Below are 21,940 nucleotides of genomic sequence, written 5' to 3'. Positions count from 1 at the left end.
ACATCCGCCAATGAAGTGGTAACCAAATAATTGATATACAAAATAAAAAGTAAAGATCCAATAAATGATGACTGTTGCATTAAAAAAGTATGAGCAATTCAGGCATACTCAAATAATTAATTCCACTTCAGTGACTGTGACGGGTGGTGAGGTTCATGACAAGTAAGGATGGTTATCACGATCAGGATGTATGCAGAGCTTGCTGATCGTTTGAAACACCTGTGTTGGCTGAGGGAGACATGGAAAACAGGCTGGATAGGGGTACTTGAGGACCGGGGTTGAGAACCATTGCTCTAGCCCACACAACTAACATGGGAGCCATGGAATATGATGAAAATTAAAAATGAAACTCTTTTGATTATGTCATACACAATGTCTATTTTAAATAAATATTGGGCTACAGCTGCAAATGCCATACTGACTTTAATTGAAGAAGCAAAATGTAAATATAAGACAGAACAATGGTGCATGAAATAGTTACTTTTTTGTTTTATTTGTCTTGCTCTGAATAGGAAAACAATCATTACAATAATGAACCCAGAGAGACACAATTGTCAAAGTGGAAGAACTCAGCAACTATCAGATCAACACTTTTTGGGCATACTGCACACAGCAGAACAAGAATATACAAAGTAGCTGATTCATTTACAGTTTTTAGAGTGGGACAGGCCCCAATAGTCAGGGTAAGCACAAATGCAAATTGCAGCAGAAAAAAAATAAGAGAAAAAGCTTGGTCCTTCAAAATGACTGTATCCTTCAAGTGCACACGAAAAAAGGGGGAGAACAAAATCATTAAGCAGGTTCACTATAAAACACAACCGAGAAGTCAAACACTTCACTAAATAGAAAGTTTACAAACTATACCAAAAAAAAGAAAGCAGCTACTATTGTATGATGTGCACCACTACCATTACTCAATTGAAACAAAATAAAACACCATTTATCTTAAAACATTGATTCCTTCTTCGATACAGACACGCTCATGAAGCTGCCAACCATGTCACATGACAAGAAGACCCTTCTGTCTATTTAAAGACTTTTAGTTAACATCAATGAAGCATCTCTGAACAGATTCAATGAAACGTCCTATGCTAACCAATGATTAACAGTATTTACATTAGTACTCTTTTAAACAGAGCAGACCATGTTACATAGTTGGGAATTTACTTTTTATTTTATTGTAACAGCCCATGATAGATTAAATAGATACCTGACAAGAGAGATGGTAAATACCAGAGTTGTCTGTGTATTCTATACAAAAGGTATATAACATGACTAGAAGACAAAAGCTACAGTTAATGATCAACAAATTCCTTTTTTAAACAAAAGCAAGTCAGAAACTGTACAGAATATTAAAGAGATTTTATGCCAAGTAAGACCACAAAGAAGGCTCTCATGTCACTAACGAAACTGCAATAGAACAAATTGCTCCATTCTCAAACAAAACTGAAATGTGCACGTGGGATGTCAATTTCAAAAGCAATACTTAATTAAATGGACAGGCAATCAAAAACAATACAGTTCCAGATATCGACTAACAAGTTAGCCTTGACACTTGCAGTTCTAGTGATGGACAAATGAAGCTTCATGAAGCACTTGATCTTTTTTTTGTTTGTTTTTTACTCCTCTAGATAGCACCCTCTTGGACTTGCCTTTATATGTAAACCCAGAGCACCATCTTGAGGAGTAAAATAATAATAATAAATATATATATATATATATATATATAATAAAAATATATATATATTTTAATATATATATATATATATATGTGTGGCAAACGCTTCATGAAGCTTCATTTTCCCATCACTAAGTTAAACCCAAAATGATTTATACCTTGGACAAATTGAGCTCAAACTGATTTATATTGTGATTTATTTTAGTGAACACAAGAAAGTGGAAAAACAATGTAGGACATTGCATTATGAAAAGTACTCATAATCCTTTATTACTTGACAGGCATATGGAATGTTCAAAATGTATAATTAGAATGCTCTGTATTATGCTGACAGATAGCTGGCTCCTTAGGAATGCTCCAAAATGTCTTTAAAATTGTGAGATAAATTATTTTTCAAAAACAAAACAACACTTCATCATGTGCTACTTTCTTGTGTCATTTCCAGCCCCGCAAATTCACTTTCAATGTTACTAGGGTTAGAATCATTTTGGGCATAACTGCATGTCTAAGCTCAGCTACAACATCATGTGATGCTGATGATATCACAGGAATATAGTAGGATTTCATATTCAAAGTAGAGCACAAAACAGTAAAACAGACTTTTGTGTCCTGGCATGTTCACCGTTTTGGGTGAGGCAGATGCATTCACACAAAGTGGTCCAGTTCACGGTATTGTGCTTATTTTTTTAGTATGATTTCCTACTAAATTCTCATCTCCATTCTCAAAAACTGTGGTAGAAAACAAGTCAATAAAAGCCGTGGAAATGTGGTCAAGTTGAACTGGTGATATACTAGATCAATTGGATTGCATGTGCTAGTGACAATGCAATTGTGGCATGCAGAGGCACTGAGCTGAAGTAGTTTGTAGGTCTGGAGATTCTCTGGCATGCTTACATATCACTCAAAAAGTCTTTAATATAAAATGATAGCATTGAGGCATTCACTTTTCATAGAATTGCATCATCAAATGCAGTGAAGCAATCAGTCACATAACTGCATATACAAACATCCTTCTTGTAACATACAGAAGTTAGGAACGTTCCATGCAGCATATAGAAGCACTTTGTCTGAACTATTGAATAATTCCCGTTAAATAATACTGTTTGATTTTCATATTGTCTCTATTCATTGAAAAGTAGGTATCTCTACATTTTTTCCAAGTGTGTTTTTTTTCTACAAATGGATACTGTACATATTTTTCATCGGGTAGAGACAATACATCGACCACTTGCGGCAAATGGTAATAGAGAATGATTCCACGCTCAATCACTCGTCGGACAACACCAATGCAGTTATTAGGCAAAAGTGTCCGCTCTGGTAACAAAGCACTTACTCAAGTAAGCTTGATGCACATGCCCCACCCATATAGGTTCGAGGGGAGCTCCCCTCCACTGTGCACTTGGATATATTATGGTGTAAAAGCTCCTCCGGAAAGGCCCTTTGCCCCCCTTCGCAATACGTCAAAGTGATTTGATGAAGTCAGATCACATTTACAGTACTGTACAAAAGCCACCACTTAATTGTTGTTTTAACGACCTCTTTCTCAACAGTCATTTTGACTTAAGAAAAACGGTTAGCAGGATAAAAAAAAAAAAACTGAAAAATGATTCCAAAAGATATTATGGCACAACGCTGCATGGACCATGGAAGCCATTAAATGTTGGTGAGCTCTAAAAGATGCAAAAAGATTACTGTCACCAATGTGGCGTGAATGGAACTGTCGCCTAGCAACCAGGAAGTAGCCTGGTGTCTAACAGATGGATCAAAACAAACATGACACATGGTGATGCGTTGTTTTTTTACTTTTGTTAACAGCTGCTATAGAGGTCTATTGCGTGACACAACAGTAATGTATGCTAAAGCAATAGTTTTGTACAGCACTGCCATCCAAGCAAACATACTGACAACAAGTTCGGTTATGGTTACACTGTCATGCCAAGATTGCCAGTGTACTTAATGGCTATACTACGCATAGGCAAACATTTTATGATTGTAAACATTCCGAGGGTTCAGTACTAGAAGATATAGGCTGTGTTGTAATATAAAACGTGGCTGTTTGGCAACAAGCAAGGAGAGTTAGGTTAACAGTGACATCTGTAAGTAGAGGAGGGGAGACCTGAGGAATGAACACTCATCTTGTAATCCTTTATGTATTGAATTAAATGAAATTAATGTGATGTGAACTCGAACGTGAACTTCTGTGCTACTGCACTTTGTGTTGTGACTAAATACAAAAGGAAACAAGTGTCAATGTGGCGCTAGTATAAGGCATGTATTTATTCTAATAATAACAACTAGGGAAAATAAAGGGAATGTCAAATGTGAAGAACTTCAGCTCAACAAAATCATGAACGTTCTTTAAAAAAAAAAAAAAAAAAAAAATCAGTACACAGAGCCATTTTCAACTAATAGCTGGAAGGAAAAAAAATCTATCGTGTTGCCCATTCGTTTCCATGACAACAGCATTTTCACGAGTAAAAATGCAAAATTGTGTCTCAAGCTGTCGCAGCATTGTTCACATCACATTATCAACGCTGAAGAACGCTCATCTAATAATATGTTACATTCTGAAAAACAATAGCAGATCCCAGGAATGCATGTGCGTGTACATGTATGGCTCAAGATAATGAGCTTGATAACACTGCTCCAGTCAAGATGAGAAGCAGTGCATAAAACTGGCCTGGCATGCCAATAATATAATATAACAGATCATTGTCGTGCAAATGTACCTTAAAGTGAAAAGGGTTTAGTTATCTATACTCGGAGCCTGACGAACTCTCATTAGGAATGCCGAAAGAGTGTGAATATTTGGCCACCGATCTTTGGAGGTTAGACTAATAAACTCAATGGGATTCTGGGAAAACAACAGACCAAAAGTGCGGGGAAGACATTCAGAGAGGTCCATTTACTATTCTCCCATCTCAGCAAGATCGGAGCTGGGGGAAGGCGACGTTGAAGACTGAAGGTGAGTCAAAGAAGGAAGTGGGTCGGTAGCGGATCCCTGCTGCACACCGCTTGAGGACGGCTCAGGAAGGGTCAGGGTTTCTGGAGCTGACTTTTTGCGGGGCCGGTCCTTGGAGACTGAGAGGGCATCGGGCGCATCGGTGCACAGGGGAGTGGAGGGGGCGCTGGCGGGGCCGGTGAGGGAACAGGAGGCCAGGGGGGTCTCACTGATGGAGATGGACGGGGGGAACATCCCGATCTTCTGGTTGGTGGCCTCCTGGATTGTCCGCTCAAATTCTCTCACCTCATCCATTGTCATGTCTGGGTTGAGGAGAGATTAAGTGACAACAATAAGGTGGTGAGTGAAAAGTACATGATAGGAAGCTGAGTGAAAAGTGACACAGAACAAACAGTAATATTTTGTTTCTTTTTGTAATTGGATTTTGTGTAACCTACTTCGAGTTAGATGTTCTTTGTAGGAATAAAAAAAATTGGGGTGCCCGTATAGGTCATCACATATCAAAGGTTAAAAAAAATGAGGAAAAACAGGAGAGATGGAGTACAAAAAAAAAAGAATGAAAATGTCACATACACTTGCTTTGTCATGGATCTCTATGGCATCCAGTGAAGATGGATTTGTTGTGGAATGTTCTGCCTGTTCATGGCAAACCTTAATGTTGGTTTTCTCATGCATTTTTCTCTCGTAATTCCGCACATCATCCCAAGTCATATCTGGAAGAAGGAGGGAGGGAGCAAAACTGGTAACTCCTCTCAAAAGGCACTCGGGTTCGGGTAGGGGGGGAGATGAAAGTGGCAAAAATGCAGTTTAGGATGCTCAGAAAGCTTGTGTGTAAAAGGGCAAGCATCCCAAGTAGACGTGCCAGACAGGAGAATTCAAGTCCAGGATGAAAGATGGGATGGGTTTGAAGATTCTCCAGGCAAAATAAATCCATAAATTGGGATTAACAGAGGGGGGGAATACGATTTTAGGTGAGTAGAGAATGGACAAGCACTGCAGTCTTAAGTGTTAAAAGTCATTCCAAAAGGATCAATGCAGTCAGGGAGTTGCAGGGCTGGTAGTTGTATGGTTAACATGTAGGGGTGCAGGTAAGGTGAATGTACATGCACAACAACAGTCACAGTTCTTCAATGTTCACAGTACAGATTTAAATATCTGTAGATGCCTATTATCCAACATTATATGGGAAATAAACAAGTATTGGGACATAAAGCTATTACACCCACAACAACTACAATTATTGTCCCTATATGTCCATAATAGCTTCTGGCTGAATTATTCCAACATGATTTTACTATTCCCACAGAAGACGTCCTAAATGTTTAAAGAAGAGGAAGAATTCATGAGGGGAAAAAAAGGGTCATACTCAAGCCCCTGTTTGATCACTAATTACTAATTAAATCCCATGTCAATTCAGTCCGTTTCTCCCACGAGAATGAGCATGTGCACTCTAATTGTGAATTCATTCACTTGGGTACTGGAACGCATGAGAAAATCCAGAAAATGTCCAATGGGAGACGTTAGCTGGTTCAGGGAGCAACTCATAATCAGCGTATGTGCAGACTTCAGACCGCTCAGTCATTTTAAGTGATGACAACATGGCCTCAATATTATACCAGGATTCATTCTCTTTCCCAAGACTTCTGCCAATACCGTATTGTGTAATCTATAATCATAATCATAGAAAAGACTACATTGTGTAGCCTGATGGACCCACCAATCCATTCATCCACCCAAGCAAAGGCCTGCCTGTGTCCGAGCAGCAACACATCCCGAATCACCTGCAACACACAAACCGTCCATTTTGGTTGAGTAATATTGTGCAAAAGTCACTCGTTATTTTTTAAGGTTGACATATTTCAGTGTTGAAAAGCTTGCAGCATTTGCAACATATGTAAAGTATATGCATAATGAACTTGAATCAAACAGCTACAGTGCATGTATGTGGTATTGTTTGCCACTTTGGATGGTAAGCGGATTTGATTGTTATATGATGAGAATAGCAGATTTGTATGATTAATTACGGCAACCAAAGAAGCCGTGTTTTAATACCTACATCCATGTTAGCACAATTATTGCAAAACCAAATTTGACAAAATATTAGTTTCTGACCTTATGCACAAACTGCTCCACACGCGTCTGCAGGCCCCACACCTCGAACTTGACTGTGACCAGTTTGTACGAGCACATGATGGGATTCTGCGTGTCCCTCCATCCCTCCTGAAGGATGCCCCGCGACGTCTTCTCCGACTTGAAGTATCGCAAGTCCTGCATTGGTGCATGATGAACACACACACTTATTTAAAATTGTTTTTTTAATTGTGATTCACTGTAATGAAAAGAGACTTTAATGTGTATTGTTATTTAAATTATCAACTACTATTATTTTCACTACATTGTTATCTCTATGAAAAAAGAGGATATATATATATTTTTAATATAATATTAGACTGAGAACACATTTGCATAAAACTGTTTATTATATGTGGAGGTTTATGTATGGAGAGTTAAGCCCAGAATTAGGCCAACTTTGTACTTAAAGTACATTTATGTGTATCTTACAGCTAGAAATAACAATGGTAAATCATTTTAAGACGTGGACTTTAAGGGAAAGTTGCCAGTTTTCAAAACAAACACTGTCATATATTATGTGATAATTAATATGTTGAAATTAGGGATGTTCAATACCACTTTTCAACAATATGGATACCAAATACCGATACCACTAGTACATAAAATCCCCCCCTCCAAAAAAAACTATTGCATATCATTTTTAAGAAAGACATATATATCCCAAAACAGTATAGCATTTTTTCCTTAAAAAAACTTATGAAATTAATGGCAATTTTCTAGTTCCTCATTGTTAAACGGCCATTGTCGTGAGTATTGATAGCTTAAAATAAGGCTGGTATCGACACCAATACCTTGTACTGGTACTCACCCATCCCCTGTGAAAACTGTATAACATGACAGTAGAATAGAGTATTATTAAATGATCTTTTGGAAAATGATCCCTCTTTGACCCCATCTTATGACTAATTGTATTTTAATTTGACAGCTATCAAAACAAAACAAAGCTAGACATATGTAACATTTAGTGTTTTTGCAACACTCAAACATGAATTAAATCACTTTCTTGTGTGAATCCCAGCCAGAAGATGCTGATAACACCCAACAGAAACGAGACTCAACAGACGCCCACCTCACCTCTGACTCCTTATAGTAGCGGTCAGGGATGTCGTCGTAAGCGATGTCGACAAAACACACCTCCCTCTCTTGGTCCTTCAACTCGGAGTCAAAGATCTGTTCAAACAAATACTTCAGTTTGAGATTAGGAAATATGATAACAAAACAACTCAAAATTGTGTAGAGAAAGGATTATGGCTGGACTGTGATTATTTTGTAACACCTGACAAAACCAATAGGGGGCACCATATCCATGTCTTTATTTCTTCACAATGCCTTGCAGCTTCAATGAGTGTGTTGTACACTGATGGGCCGCAACAATAAAACCAGTCAAAGATTCAGTGTAAAGAAATACATGAGCCCTGCAATAAATTATTCATTTATGAGCCCTGCTCTTCACCAATTGTATGTGTTATTTGCCTCCAAATAAATCACACAGCTTGCTAAGAGTATAATGTAGTGGCTGGGTGGTGTGTAGAAGTGGGAAGACTGCTTGTGTGTGTGCAACATCTCTCACTTCTGAATCAATGTTGCAAATTGATAATGCAATTTTCTAGGCCCCCTGTCGGTCATGGGGCCAAACATCTCAAAACACATCAAAAGTCTAACATCCACAGAAAGGTCTTCTTGTGCACCCCGAAAAATGACCCCAGAATAAAACCTAGAGGAAAAAAAAGACAACCTTTAAGGTTCCACTATATGAAAAACAGGATATTTGTGTCAGCACTACAGCTTAAGAATTGTGTCAGCGTTATGCTGTTCATCATCTTAATCTTTCGAGGAACAGCATTAATCCTTCGGTATCCCTCCAGGGGAAGATTACAGTTGAAGGTCACATTTTTATACACAAACACACAAGACACCGAGGGTCCATGAACTGGAGATTGTGGTGCAGAAAATAAACCACAATAAATAATCACTTTTTTATTTATTTGTTTATTTATTTTTTGAAATTATTGCAGTTGTACTTTGCTTTGATCCTATATTAAAAGTATGGTGGAAAATTCATCTTTAGCCAACTTTTTTGGGGCGGGGCATCCGGGGTGCAGTGGTTTGTTTAATTGCCGTTAGCATTGTAAGGGGTCCTTGGAAAAATAACTCCCCTGTAAGGAGTCCTGGTACGCAAAACATTTGACACCACTGTTTTAAAACATTCAGTCCAGTAGCCCAAGTTGAAGAGCGCTTCTGTTTGTACTGTTGATATCATTAAGAGCAGCTCCATGGCTTCCTGTTATGTCAGCACATTGTCACCATGTTGAATGTGAAAATGTTCTCTCCAGAGTCTTTTTATCGTAGCCTTCAAGGGTGTGATTGACAGTGTGGTTGAGCACTGGTGGCATAAGAGGGGTGATATGTTGCATGCTTGCGCTCGCAGGGATGAAGAGAGGGCAAAGAAGTGTAAAGAAGTGTAAAGGCAAAGACACATGAGGGCGTGTAGAGGAAGGATGAGAGACTGAATGGTGTTTTAAAATGCTTTATAGATAACATTGTTGAGTTATGGCAGCAAACACAAAACTCAATCTGTAAATAAAAGCATCCGTCAAATCTATCAAGCAATAAGTCCAAACGTGGCTGCTTCTCTGCTCCGTGCTATGTGATGAATTGAAGGAAATGAACTGAATGAATGAAAAAAAATGTTATTGAAAATGGTTGAGAAACTTTTTTCATATTCTTATCCGTGGGTGCTGCTACTGTCCACTTTGCTGCTATAAAACAGAAATGTACTGATTTCAGGAATAATAAATGCTTAAAGGCGCCTATTTTTCTATTTTACACAACAGTTGGACAAGTTAAGTTTGTGTTTGAGCTGACAAACGATTACATTTTTTAATCAGATTAATCACATCTGAGAATTTTGATTAATCACGATTACTTGCTTAATTAAAAAGGCTTATTTTAAATTTAAAGAGCACCTGTTATGTGTTAATTATTTCGACAATTAATGTTATGAGGATGTCTTCGACATTTTTTGATCCACTGCACACGCTCATACTCCTCTTTTTCTAATCAGTTAATTACTTGCATAATTTAAAATGGGGGAAAAATGACCCCAATAGTTTGTCATGAACAAATATTTTGAATGTCATATGCAAACATTTATTAAATGCTTTACTTTAATGCATATAGTTCTGTTTATTGCTCAAACAACCTGTGCTACCTTTAACCATCCGCTATCAAGCTAATGGATTATCTGCGTTCAAAATTAATCTGCACTAATACATGTTTCAATGTTTTTTGTAATGAATTAATCAGTTAGCGCTTTGACAGCACTAGTTTGTTTGTGTACTTGCATCTGGCCAGAGCATGTGGAATTCTTGATGTGCTGCACCCTTTCCAAATGAACCCAGTTCACTAACAGCCACTCACTTCCTGACCAGTGACCACAAATACTTTTAGTGCCCTTCCCTTGCACCATTCATTCCATTCCTTTATACGTCACCATCCCTTCTTCTCCATCACTGCAAACTACATCCAATCTCTCCATCAATTTTCTAGACCGCTCATCATGTTCAGGGTCGCGGGGAACCTGAGCCTATCCCAGCAACTTTGAGAGAAAGGCAGACTACACACTGAATTGGTTGCCAATCTAACATTTGCATGATTGCAGATGAACCTTAATGAAATTAAATGTGTATGAGTTATAAAGAAAATATGGCGAGCAGGCCAACAAGTTGAGCAATTTCTTTGGCAGACTCAAACCTCATACAAAGTAATGTTCAATAATACAAATGGCTTCATGCCGTGGCCAGTCTTCTACAATCTTGTTATCTACTTTCAATTCAGAGTGCACTTACGTTATCATTGCTGCCTTTGTTGTCCTCGTATTTCGTCTCTATGTGAATGGAGAACTTGGGAAGGAATGAGCACTGTAATAAAAAAAAAAAAGAGCAACGCATACATTATTTAAACATGTTTTACAGTTGAACTCTAGTTTATGAACTGCAACTCAAAAGTGTCTCGTAAGCCAAATGCTGCTTTAAAACTTTATTGCACTTCAGCTTGAACGCATTTAGACACGGAGTCACTTGACAAAGTAAATTCAGCTTTAATGTGTCAACACCGACACATGCATGGCAAATTCTTCCACACTGAAACAAATATCAGCATTCTGGCACTAAACTTGTCATCATTTTCTTTTCCATCCCATAAACGTGTGTGACTCATGCTGTTGACATTTGTCATCTACATAATAGACATCCAGAAGCAAAGCGAAGGCCATTATTATACCGTGAATCTTCCAATACTTCTATAAATTAATCACAGGCGACAATGCCCCCTTTGTTAACAGTGGCATTATTGCAATCATGAATCACGATATTTTTGAGGGCGAAATTACAATTTTTTCCCCGGCATGGAATCTCCAAAATAATGTTACAGTAAATGCTAGAAAATGGTGAGTCAGGCATTTGAATTGAATGATGTGTTTAGTTTCTAATGTTTCTAAGGACAACCTGACAAAATAACAGAACTACAAAGAATAACATCACCAACAAATCTCTCACTCTCTCAACACTCACATCCTCTCAAACTAACAATCTCTCTCTTCACTCTCTCTCTCTCTCTCTCTCTCTCTCTCTCTCTCTCCTCTCTCCTCTCTCTCCTCTCTCTCTCTCTCTCTCCTCCTCTCTCTCTCTCTCTCTCTCTCTCTCTCTCTCTTCCTCTCTCTCTCACTCTCTCTCTCTCTCTCTCTCTCTCCTCTCTCTCCTCTCTCTCTCTCTCTCTCTCTCTCTCTCTCTCTCTCTCTCTCCTCTCTCTCTCCTCTCTCTCTCCCTCTCTCTCTCTCTCTCTCCTTCTCTCTCTCTCTCTCTCTCTCTCTCTCATCTCTCTCTCTCCTCTCTCTCTCTCTCTCACTCTCTCTCACTCTCTCACTCTCTCACTCTCTCACTCCTCACCTCTCTCTCTCACTCTCACTCTCTCACCTCCCTTCACTCTCTCTCTCTCACTCTCCTCTCCACTCTCACTCACTCTCCTTCCAACTCTCTCACTCTCTCCCTCCTCTCACTCTCCTCCCCCCTCTCTGCAATTTGATTCATACAAAATGGTAGGAAATATACTTATATTCTACAAGGTGGAAGTTCAGGTCATGTCCAGCAAAGCACAACAACAAAAAAAGAACATTAAAGATGCACAGCTTCCCAAACACCTTCAAATATTAACACATTTATTTATTAACATGAATAATAAACAGTCTGCGGAATAAATGTTCACGTTACTAACATTAACAATGTCATGTTTCACTCTGAGGCCAAGTGAGGAACACAGGCGGCAAAGTGTGACTTACGGTGCGATCACTGAGTCGTTATCAATCTAGTCGTTAAATGTCAGCATGTTCTACAGCCTTTCCCATTAAGGGGCATCAAATATCCTTGTGTGCAATACTTGGCGACATGTAGCTTCATAGTAGCATGGGGATGTGCCGTATAAGCCGAGTGTCTCAATAAATGAATGACTCTTGATAATGTGTGAATGCGAGTAAGAATAGCTGCCCAGCAGTTGACTGGCAACCAGTCACTAGTGTACCACTTGTCAGCACCACTTGCAGTACTTTTGGCTGATTAATGTCCCTTCCTGTAAAACGAAACCTAATGTTGTGTAAATGTTAAGTGTGCACGTGGAAGTCACCTTCAAGACAGTAACAAACAAAACAGATGCTTATTTGTGCAACATGCTAACCTGTGACGGTGTAAGGGTAATAGTTCCACGCCTTCTCAGTCACGTAGAAGATTTTAGGAACCACTGCTCGAGCCCAGCTGGGAAGTTTACTGCAGAAACAGAAAGCGATGAGGAGCTGCCGAAGCAGGCTTTAAGGCTCAAATGGCTTCAGTAATGTAAGCAGTCATCTTGTTCTACTTGCTCACAGCACAGATTAGTGGAACCAAAAAGAAGTTTGACTTCCAAAAGTGCTGGGAGACATACACAGAAATATTCACACAAACATCATGCAAAACAACACTTAAATAATTCAACATCGGATTTAAAACACACTTGAAATTCTAATACAAGCATGTTTGTGTAAAATAATATATATTTTGAAATGGTTACATAAATCATTAATACAATTAATCCCACAGCCAAGTGGCCATCATCTTTTATGCTGTACATCTCTTGTATTGGATCCCATTAGATTGTACATGAACACATAATGGACATTGGAAAATGTATCAAATGTAGCATAGTTCCATCTGCACTTCCTTTGACTTGACAAAGACACCGACTGTGAATTAAAAGTAAGGGTAAAATGAAATGGTTGCATAAAATGTAGTGTATGCATTGAGTATTTCTCTCTTCATCTCTGTGCTAGTGGCAGACACGCCGCCTACACCTTCATCTGTTGATTTCTCCCATTCCTTACTTTACACTGTTAAATACGTCTGCCAGCAACTGTGTGGCCAAGCCTTCAAGCTGAGTGAGCGGCTGGCCAATTTCTTAAAACATGGCTGGTAAAAAACAACATTTAAAAACATGAACGAAACCAGTGTTCCAAAAACAACAAAAAGCATCATTCAGTGCAATCACATCATAAACTCAATTATTTGCTCTGTTCTTAGAGAAGATTACTAGCAACTGTTGAATTGAGTGCTATAGAAGTGGTTTTCGTAGGACAGAAAAAATAACACACAAGGGCTACTTCTTTTCAAAAAGGTTTGGAAACCTTTTATTATGTTAAATGGCATAATTAACTATTTTATTTATTTATTTAATTTTACTATTACATAATGTGCTACTGGAAGCAATTTCCACTCAAGATTATATTGAATGTCAGTACATGAATTGAAACAACTTCTTGAGCTTTTACTTTGCTGCAGGGCACCACTCTGCCGAGTCAGCATTAATGCTACCCCTGCATGGTGGATGCTGACACAGGTGATTGGGCTCCAACGAGTCGCCTGCAACATCTTTGTCCACCTCTCTTCTCTCCTCCTGCCATTGTTCTCTCATTTTCCATCTTTAATGGTTTAGACTTCAGGGATTCAACCGTATCACAAAGTGGTTCACAATAATGTGTGTGTGTATAGCCATCTTCTTAATTATTGGTCTTTTTGCAGGATTATGCAAAAACGAATTTAGCCACTGTTACACTTTTTAGAGGAATTTCCCATTTAAAGGGGAAAACAGCCCAAAACTAAGTCTAAACACAGTATTCTGATTAATATTGAATTTGTGGAATATGAATTAGGCAGCAAAAGCCACCCATATTTTTATCAATCTGAGGAGGCGGCCATTTTACCACTTGTTGTCAACTGAAAATGACATCATAGTTGCTCAGGGTAACGACCAATCACAGCTCAGCTTTTTTTCCAGTCAACAGCAAGTGGCAAAATGACCGCCCCCTGCCTTGGATGAAAATAGGTGGATTTTAGCTGCTTAATTCATATTCCAGAAACACAATAGTAATCAAAATGTCGTGTTTAGACAAGTAGGGCCACATAGATTGTACTTGTTTCACAGTTTAAGGCTAATCTTTTTTAGCGATTTTTTTTAAACAGATAATGACGAAATACATTTACACATATAATCAAAGTGAACATGGAATTTAAAATAGTAAATAACTAAATAGAATTATTACTAAGTGGAACCTAGGCGGACTGTACTGCGCAAATCTTAATGAGCACAGCTCCCTGGAACACGGCCATGGACGCACACAACATTGCAGAGTTCCCACCTGTCAGGCTACTAATAGTTAATGCCATTATGTGTGAACACCATTGCCTAAAGTGAGATAGCGGTGTGACAAAGGCGGCTAATTAAAAGTGTATATTAAAGTGGGTAACACTAGTCAAGAAAAATGTATGCAATAGGGAAAACAGATTGAGGACCAATGGCTTCTGAAAAGCAAATACTAAAGTGACAACCACCGATGACACTAATACGTCATTGTCTTCTACACAATTGTAATGCAACAATTATTTAGTCAGTTATAAGAGATGTTAAGCAACTGACCTGTTGAGGTAGACCCGTTTTTCTGTGAACTGTCCCTGCCCGTGCATGGGGTCCTCAAAAGGTTCGTTCTGGACAACTTCCACGCCTTCCCCTCGGTCGCTCTGTTCATGGCTGTGTTTGCTGATCATGTAAAGCTGCCCAATGCGGTACTGGAAGATAGAGAAAGAAATAACACTTTAACATACATGAGTATGTTTGATCTCAAACAGATGGAATAGCAGGTCCATGTTTGATGGCTAGTTACTGGCTGGAAGGCTGCTGTCGAGCAAAACAAGTTGCTGGTTTTATAAGTCATGGGCAGGCCAAGGGCCTGCAGAGACGCTGAGGAAAAGCAATAAGCACAGCAGCATCTGATAGACCAGATGGGACACTTGCTTCGTGTCTGGAGCTGCTACAGTAAATGTTCTCCCTGTCGACTGGGATTGGCTCCAGTTACCCACGGACCAAATGGGGATAAGCAGTATAGAACATGGATGGAAGGATTGATTTGTTTTCTTTCACAAGCTTTAAAGCAGCAGATGGAAATTTAAACACACCACACTCGCATTGCTGCTCTCTTTCTCTCTGACCTTTACCTGGTATGGCGCTGTGCTGTGAAATGCTGTCAGAAGGGAAAGACCACGCAATCGTCTGAAATAGATTTAAATATGCGCCAACTCAGCATCCGTCCTCTTTTGCAGATCTCTGCCAGGTTCAGGCAGAGATCAATACAACAAAAGCCTCCTGGTCCAGCAGGTCATCAGATGATGATGAGAAAGATTGCAGAAGCAAGCAAAAATTACAGTTTACTTAAGCATATGCATAAGCATTACCCAAGTATACAATATACAATAACCAGAGACGGTGACTCAAAACTCGGGCTCGTGAGAAACTTAAGTCGCTATTTTTTTAAACTTGCAACTCGACTACTCGGTCACTAAAGACTCGAGAATTGACACTGACTCCCCTTTTGGGACTAATGAACATTACGAGTCTCTATGGTGTGACATACACATGATGTTGCGGCTTAACACAACACAAGTGTGGCTACGAGATATTTATACTGTTTAGCCACAATGGCTAAGCGGTTTCATGACCCAGTGCCAACCCTGAAACGATTCTGCAATGACAAAGACATTTAAATAACATGCTCTTTTTTTCTCCCCCCCCCCTACTTATCCTGAAGGCAATATGTCACATTGGCTCTATTAATAAGGCGTCATCACTTTCACAAAGCCCCAAACGCATTGAAGGCGTTTCTAAAAGCAGCTGTGGCAAGAGTGACCCAACCAACCTCAGAGCAACTGTGAATAATGTAGTTGATCTCTACTGTCTCTTCTTCATGCCACATAAGAAATGAGGGATTGAAGGACGCTGATGCAGAGGACAAACCCATGGTGAGGATAGAGGGCAGAGTTAGTAAAACAAAAATAGCATGACATCAGCCTCATTTCATATCCATTTAATCATCACCATCAGCAGTCCCTGGCGTCATCACCTAAAAATTACAGCGATGCGCGTACATCGATGTGATTATTTGAACAGCGTGCTGCCATAAACGCGTATTAGTGAAAGATTACACAACAGCAAATGAAAGCTTGGATAAACTGATTGAACAGTTCTTTTGTTAACAGCCACTCAAGTAAAACAGGCAATCACTCCCGAGAATAATGCAATAATGAAGTACTACTGGCTTGTTCTTATCTGGGATCTTCACAGGATAATCATGTCACAGTCAAACAACGAAGAGGCCACTGCTTTCCTTGGCTTTATTTGATTTGTTCGACAAGCCACTCTGATTTGTTATTGTCCTTAAATCAATGAAGTGGGTTGTTATCGTTACACCACAGAACCAATTACATTGATAAAATACACACAAGATCCAAAAGGCAAGGTCAAATTGCCTTAGCCACAAATTCTGTATTTTTGCCTTACAATATTGAGATTTCAAACTAATTTAGTATAACCAGTTGCACAGAGTGGGTTGCCAGAGCTCATGGCAAAGTCATGTAAACATAAAACCGTAACAAGACTATTCAACTTGTCCTCTATAGGTATGTTTTACGCTGTAAACCAGCATACTTGAATTTTGTGGAAGGAGATGTAGAAGTTAGCCAAACAACTGGCATGTATAATATGCTACGGTTTTCAATGGACAGCGATTGTAGGTGCATCTGAATAAATTGATATTGTAACTTTCATCATTTCAGTCGTTCAATTCAATTCGGGTCGCATGTGAGCTGGAGCCCGTCGTGGCTTACTTCTTGAAAATTATATAGGTACTTATCGGAAGGCCATTTCCAACAATCCCACAATTTCAGCGTTGACTATTTGTTGCTCGCCAATGGTGAAAGTGAGCGTGGCAAATAAAGCACTAGGGGAAACTGTTATTTACTCCAAGTATAGTGTGAAGTGAGGAACAAGCACAGAATTAGCAACCAGGTTGCTATTTGAAAAAAAATATCTACAATGTAATCAAAACAACTGATTAATTTTCATGATTAATAGATACATTGCGCTCAGTCTGTCTGTCCATGACATAATAAATGAATTTCTTGTTCAGGGAGTCAACCCCCCCCCCCCCCCCCCCATTCTAAAATTGATTAGAATCTTCAGCATTAGGGGAGTCAGTTCACTTTAAATCAATCTAAATAGTTCATGATTCAGTAAATTTTTCAATCTGCTCCTTTCATGTCTGGCTCTATTGCTGTCTAACAACGTTAAGCTTTGCCCAGCCTGTGAGAATTCACCGAAATCTCAAAAGCCTTGAACACATTAACAGAAATGCTGTTTCACGTCTTATGAGGAATTAAAAGTGCCAATGGGCTTGAGAGGTTGCTCATAGTGTTGGCAGAGAAACACATAAATATAATTTGATGTGTTAAGCTGCATCGATCAATATGTGGTGCATTTATCCCTCTGATGTACACCTCCATTATATGGAAAGCCATCTAGACAACTGCTAAATCCGTTTTAACTCCAATATGTCCATAGAGGCTCCTTGACAGTGATCCAATGACCTCACTTCTGGCTTTGTACAATACGATCTATAATAAAAAAGAATAATACCATACCAAAGTAGATAAATGTAATGAAATGAATCTTCAGTTGGACTGCATTAGTCATTTAGCAAAGTGTACCTTCAAAGTTGATAACTCGCTTCTGTGCAAGTGAATCAACATGGCACGCTAATCAGTAAATCACCAGTTTTATTATATTTCTATACAGTAGCTGGGCAAAATGAAGGTCTCACAACTGTTATGCATCGCATGTAAAAAAAAATTACTTTGTTGGTCTCTACATTGGTCTAATCTACGTCTTAATTTTTTGTAGTATTTACATCTACAGTAGTGCTGTTAATGAGTCAGCCAAAAGGTTATTCCCGTTTCATCCTTTTGTACTTTTGATTTTTTAAACAAAGCTGTTCATTGTTACAGCTTAAATTGTCTAAGCATTCTGCATTAAGTACAGTACACATCTTGATTATTATAATGGTGTATAGTATTATAACTGTTTAAATAATATTTAATACTCCATAGTATTCGCACATGCTATATTAAACTGATTCTCTGTATCTGCTCATCACCTACAGTTTTCAATGTATTGTTGTATCGAATCTAATATGCACTTTAGAAAAAATATATCGTAAATCATACATGCAAAGTAGCCAGAGTGCAATGCACACTAACTTACTTACTTGCAGTAAGCCACATTGCTGACGTGAAGCATAGTTTCTGTCTATCCAAGAGACCATTTTGCCGATGGTCACTAAATACTCACTCTCAGATAGTAACTTGAGAGCGGAGACCTTTCTTGTGTGATTTTAATTGCACCATTTCCGTGTTGTAAGATGTAAAATTACAACAGTGATGACAGTAACAGCATAAAGTTAATACTGGGTTCATTGTTGGAATAAATGAACTCAGTTCTTCCTTTGTTTTTAGTGTGTGGGCGGCCTGTAACCCACCGTTATGGTCGCATGATAAAAACCTGCACAAGTGTGAGCGGTGGGTTAGGCTGCTCATACAATAAATATTTTGCCATTATTTGAATAAAGGACAATGACTAAACAATATGAATGTGACAAACTCAATATGATAATGATTATGCAGTCAGAAGCAGTACTAACTCATACCATTTAATAGTATGATTAAAGGTACTATTCAAAGACTTAAAGTGCTACTTTCTGACAAAACAAAGTTAGGAAAACATTGCAAAACACTAGAGTGTTTCTTCTAAGACGGCAATAGCAGACAATTGCCAGTAGCTGCATTGGTCACCACACAAAATCCATCCACGGTCTGGTACATGCATAAGGCGCTCAAAGCCCCGCCTCCTTCCCTCCACGTTAAAACACTGCCAATAACTTGAAACAGAAAAAAAACTGAAACTGAAAACCAGAGTTGAAAATCTGTGAGACTCAAAAAAAAAAAAAAGGGTAAAAAAAAATCTGCAGATTGGCATTGAAAAAGACATAATACAAAAAAATTTGCTTAAAGAAAAAAAAAACTGTGAAAAGCATGAACATTTTAGCAGAATTTGCACAGCCTGCATATGTGCAGTAAGCATTAGCCATTTTACATTTTAAGGCGTAGTTCAGTGTTCTCTATTCTACATTTATAAGAAATATTATAATAATTTCTCAGTTCATCATCTTTTTCATTTGGTTTTCAAAATCAACTATATGTTATATATATATATATATATATATATATATATATATATATATATATATATATATATATATATATATATATATATATATATATATATATATATATATATATATATATATATATATATATATATATATATATATATATATATATATATATATATATCAGTACTCAGCTCAGAGGTGGTTAGTAGTGACAGTTACACTACTACATTTACTCAAGTAACATTTTGGCCAAGTTGTACTTGTCAGAGTAGTTTTAATTCATTGCACTTCTTTATTTTTGTTCATAGCGAAAAACATGGTGAGTACTAGTGGTAGTTAATTACATTTTTGTATGCTTAAAGTGCAAGGATCTATAAGTTCTTCTTAGTTACATAGATATTTGTGGATGTTTTCGTTCGATATAGCAATTATTGCAAAATCACCATCTTGTGTGCTATTATTGTTATTTTTGGCATAATATCACAAAAGCATCCTTTGGGAGTTGTGCAGTGATTCCCAACTCTTAATTTTTGGGTGTATAGTAAATACATTTTTAAAATTAAATATAGATAAATGAATGAATAAAATAAATAAATAAATGCTCTCACTCCAACTCAATTATAAGAGTTGGCCTGTGAAACACAGCTTTGCAGTCGTTCCCACAATCATTAATCACACACTTAAAATAATCCCATATGGCTTTTGGCAGTGTGATAGACCCCCCGCCCCTTTGCACTTTCATTACCTGCAACGGCAAACGCACGCGCACACGCACACTTTCTGTGCACATTTAATCAACTGGGCAAGTGTACCGTGCATTGGGCTGCTCTCTCCAGATAAGATTATTCTTAAACTGTAAGCCTGTGAGTCAATAGGGGGGACTAGAAGTGTAATTAGTAGGAGCGTGCATGACAGGAGGATGGAGCAGAAAGGGTAAAACGTACACAACAGCAAAGAATCTGCGCATAAGTACGTGGCAGTGATAAATGCAAATAAAAAAAGTTACTGGCGCCAGCCATTTGAGCACGATAACCTCAACCAATCTGTGACATCTGCTGTGTGTGCACTTGCAATTCCTCCACCTCCTGCTGTAGATAAACTAAGATTGAACAACATGCTAAAACCAGTTAGCTACTGATCTTGACATGAAGGTCGAAGTGGTGCGTTATGACATACCGAACCGGCACACACCTGCTGCAGCCTGTGCGTGACGAGAGAATAGTGTGACACGAGCTGTAACATGACATCATTGTGTGTGACTGTGTGCAAGTCGCTGTGTGTACATTGGTGTTTGTGGGTTTTCACACTTGCCCTTTAATATCTCCTTTGTCATTTTCACTTCCAGCTACGTCATTAACTGTACGCATTAAGGATTCACAGTGTGCATTCAGAACAATTAATTCATGACCACGTGTAGTGGAATAGATGGATGGATGAGACTTTCATTCAGGAGAAACGTGAATTGGGGTTATAAATCACAGCAACGCAAGCTATCAGTATGTAGTGTTCCAGTAAAAATAACAATGAAATTGTCTTTTGAGTTAAGGAAAGAGATCTCAGGCCTAATCAATAAACACGTTTTATATACAGGGCTTGTCGAGATTAAATGAGCGCAACAACGTCAGCTCAAAGACATTTGTGAAGGCCGGAATCGCTCAGAAATGTGAATCAATCAGTCAAGTGTTTTAAGTAAATGTTTAAAGCTCTCCAACTCTCCATAGACATGATTACATTTTAATTGAGGTGTAAGGGAAGGGGCAAACAAAGACAACGTTGTGGCAGGAAGTTGGCCGTCAATTATAAGTGCTGAAGTGAAAGTTAAGGGGGGAAAAACTTTTGTACTTTATAAATGAATTTATAAAAGGAGCTTCATTTTTTATATCATGAAAAGGCAGAGAAAGAACAGAGACCTAAAAAATGTATAGCGATAGAAGGAGGGGGGTTGATGTCCTAGCCAGAAGAAAGAGATGGCATGCAGGGAGAGGCCGGATGAAAGAGCACAGGATAAATGACAGATGTGATGGGGCAGAAAATGAAAAGCATGAAGAGAAGAGAGAGAGAGAGAGACAATAATTAAGAGGAAAAACTCTATATTGAGGTGCTGGAGTTCTAACAAGCTCGCCAAAGTTGCACAAAATTGCAAAAATTACAGAAATACAATAATTTTACATGCCTGCTTTGTGTCTTGATACAAGTCATGGGCCAGTTACTGATACGGGCCATTTACAAGAGTTAGCGTAACCACAACTGATGAAAAAATAATATGTACGGTACCTGTATAATATAGTCTCACTAACAAGACAGATAACTAGCATTAGTTCGTTTCTACTCTGATATGACTTCACAGAGATGGGAACAGCAGGGAAGTAGCTACTCATTTTCTGAGAAATAATTAATTTCAATGTACTGTTACTGTAGTACTATATTTTGATTATTATAAAAAGTCAATTATTCATTTTTCTTTTAATGGTTATGTACCCTACAGACCATTCTTAAAGGGAAAACATAATAATAATAAAAATGAGAGGGACTG

The 21,940-nt window shown here is 38.3% G+C and overlaps 1 protein-coding gene across 1 annotated transcript in view; it reads right to left on the bottom strand.

Annotated features, from left to right (window-relative positions):
• Positions 1-467: 467 nt before the first annotated feature.
• The window catches only part of LOC147169906 (cytoplasmic phosphatidylinositol transfer protein 1-like), a 47,492-nt gene continuing 26,019 nt past the window's right edge, over positions 468-21,940 (bottom strand). The window contains 7 exon segments of the mRNA XM_086083516.1: positions 468-4,942; positions 6,358-6,421; positions 6,753-6,908; positions 7,848-7,943; positions 10,622-10,693; positions 12,493-12,589; positions 14,769-14,917. Of these exon segments, the coding sequence (XP_085939642.1) occupies positions 4,587-4,942; positions 6,358-6,421; positions 6,753-6,908; positions 7,848-7,943; positions 10,622-10,693; positions 12,493-12,589; positions 14,769-14,917 (990 nt within the window). The 3' untranslated portion in view covers positions 468-4,586.

The sequence above is a fragment of the Leptonotus elevatus genome, chromosome 8 (assembly GCF_054856555.1).
Source record: "Leptonotus elevatus isolate MCC_2025b chromosome 8, RoL_Lele_1.0, whole genome shotgun sequence".
NCBI lineage: Eukaryota > Metazoa > Chordata > Actinopteri > Syngnathiformes > Syngnathidae > Leptonotus > Leptonotus elevatus.
Note: the sequence above shows the minus strand (reverse complement) of the source record. Positions and strands in the feature narration are given on the sequence as shown.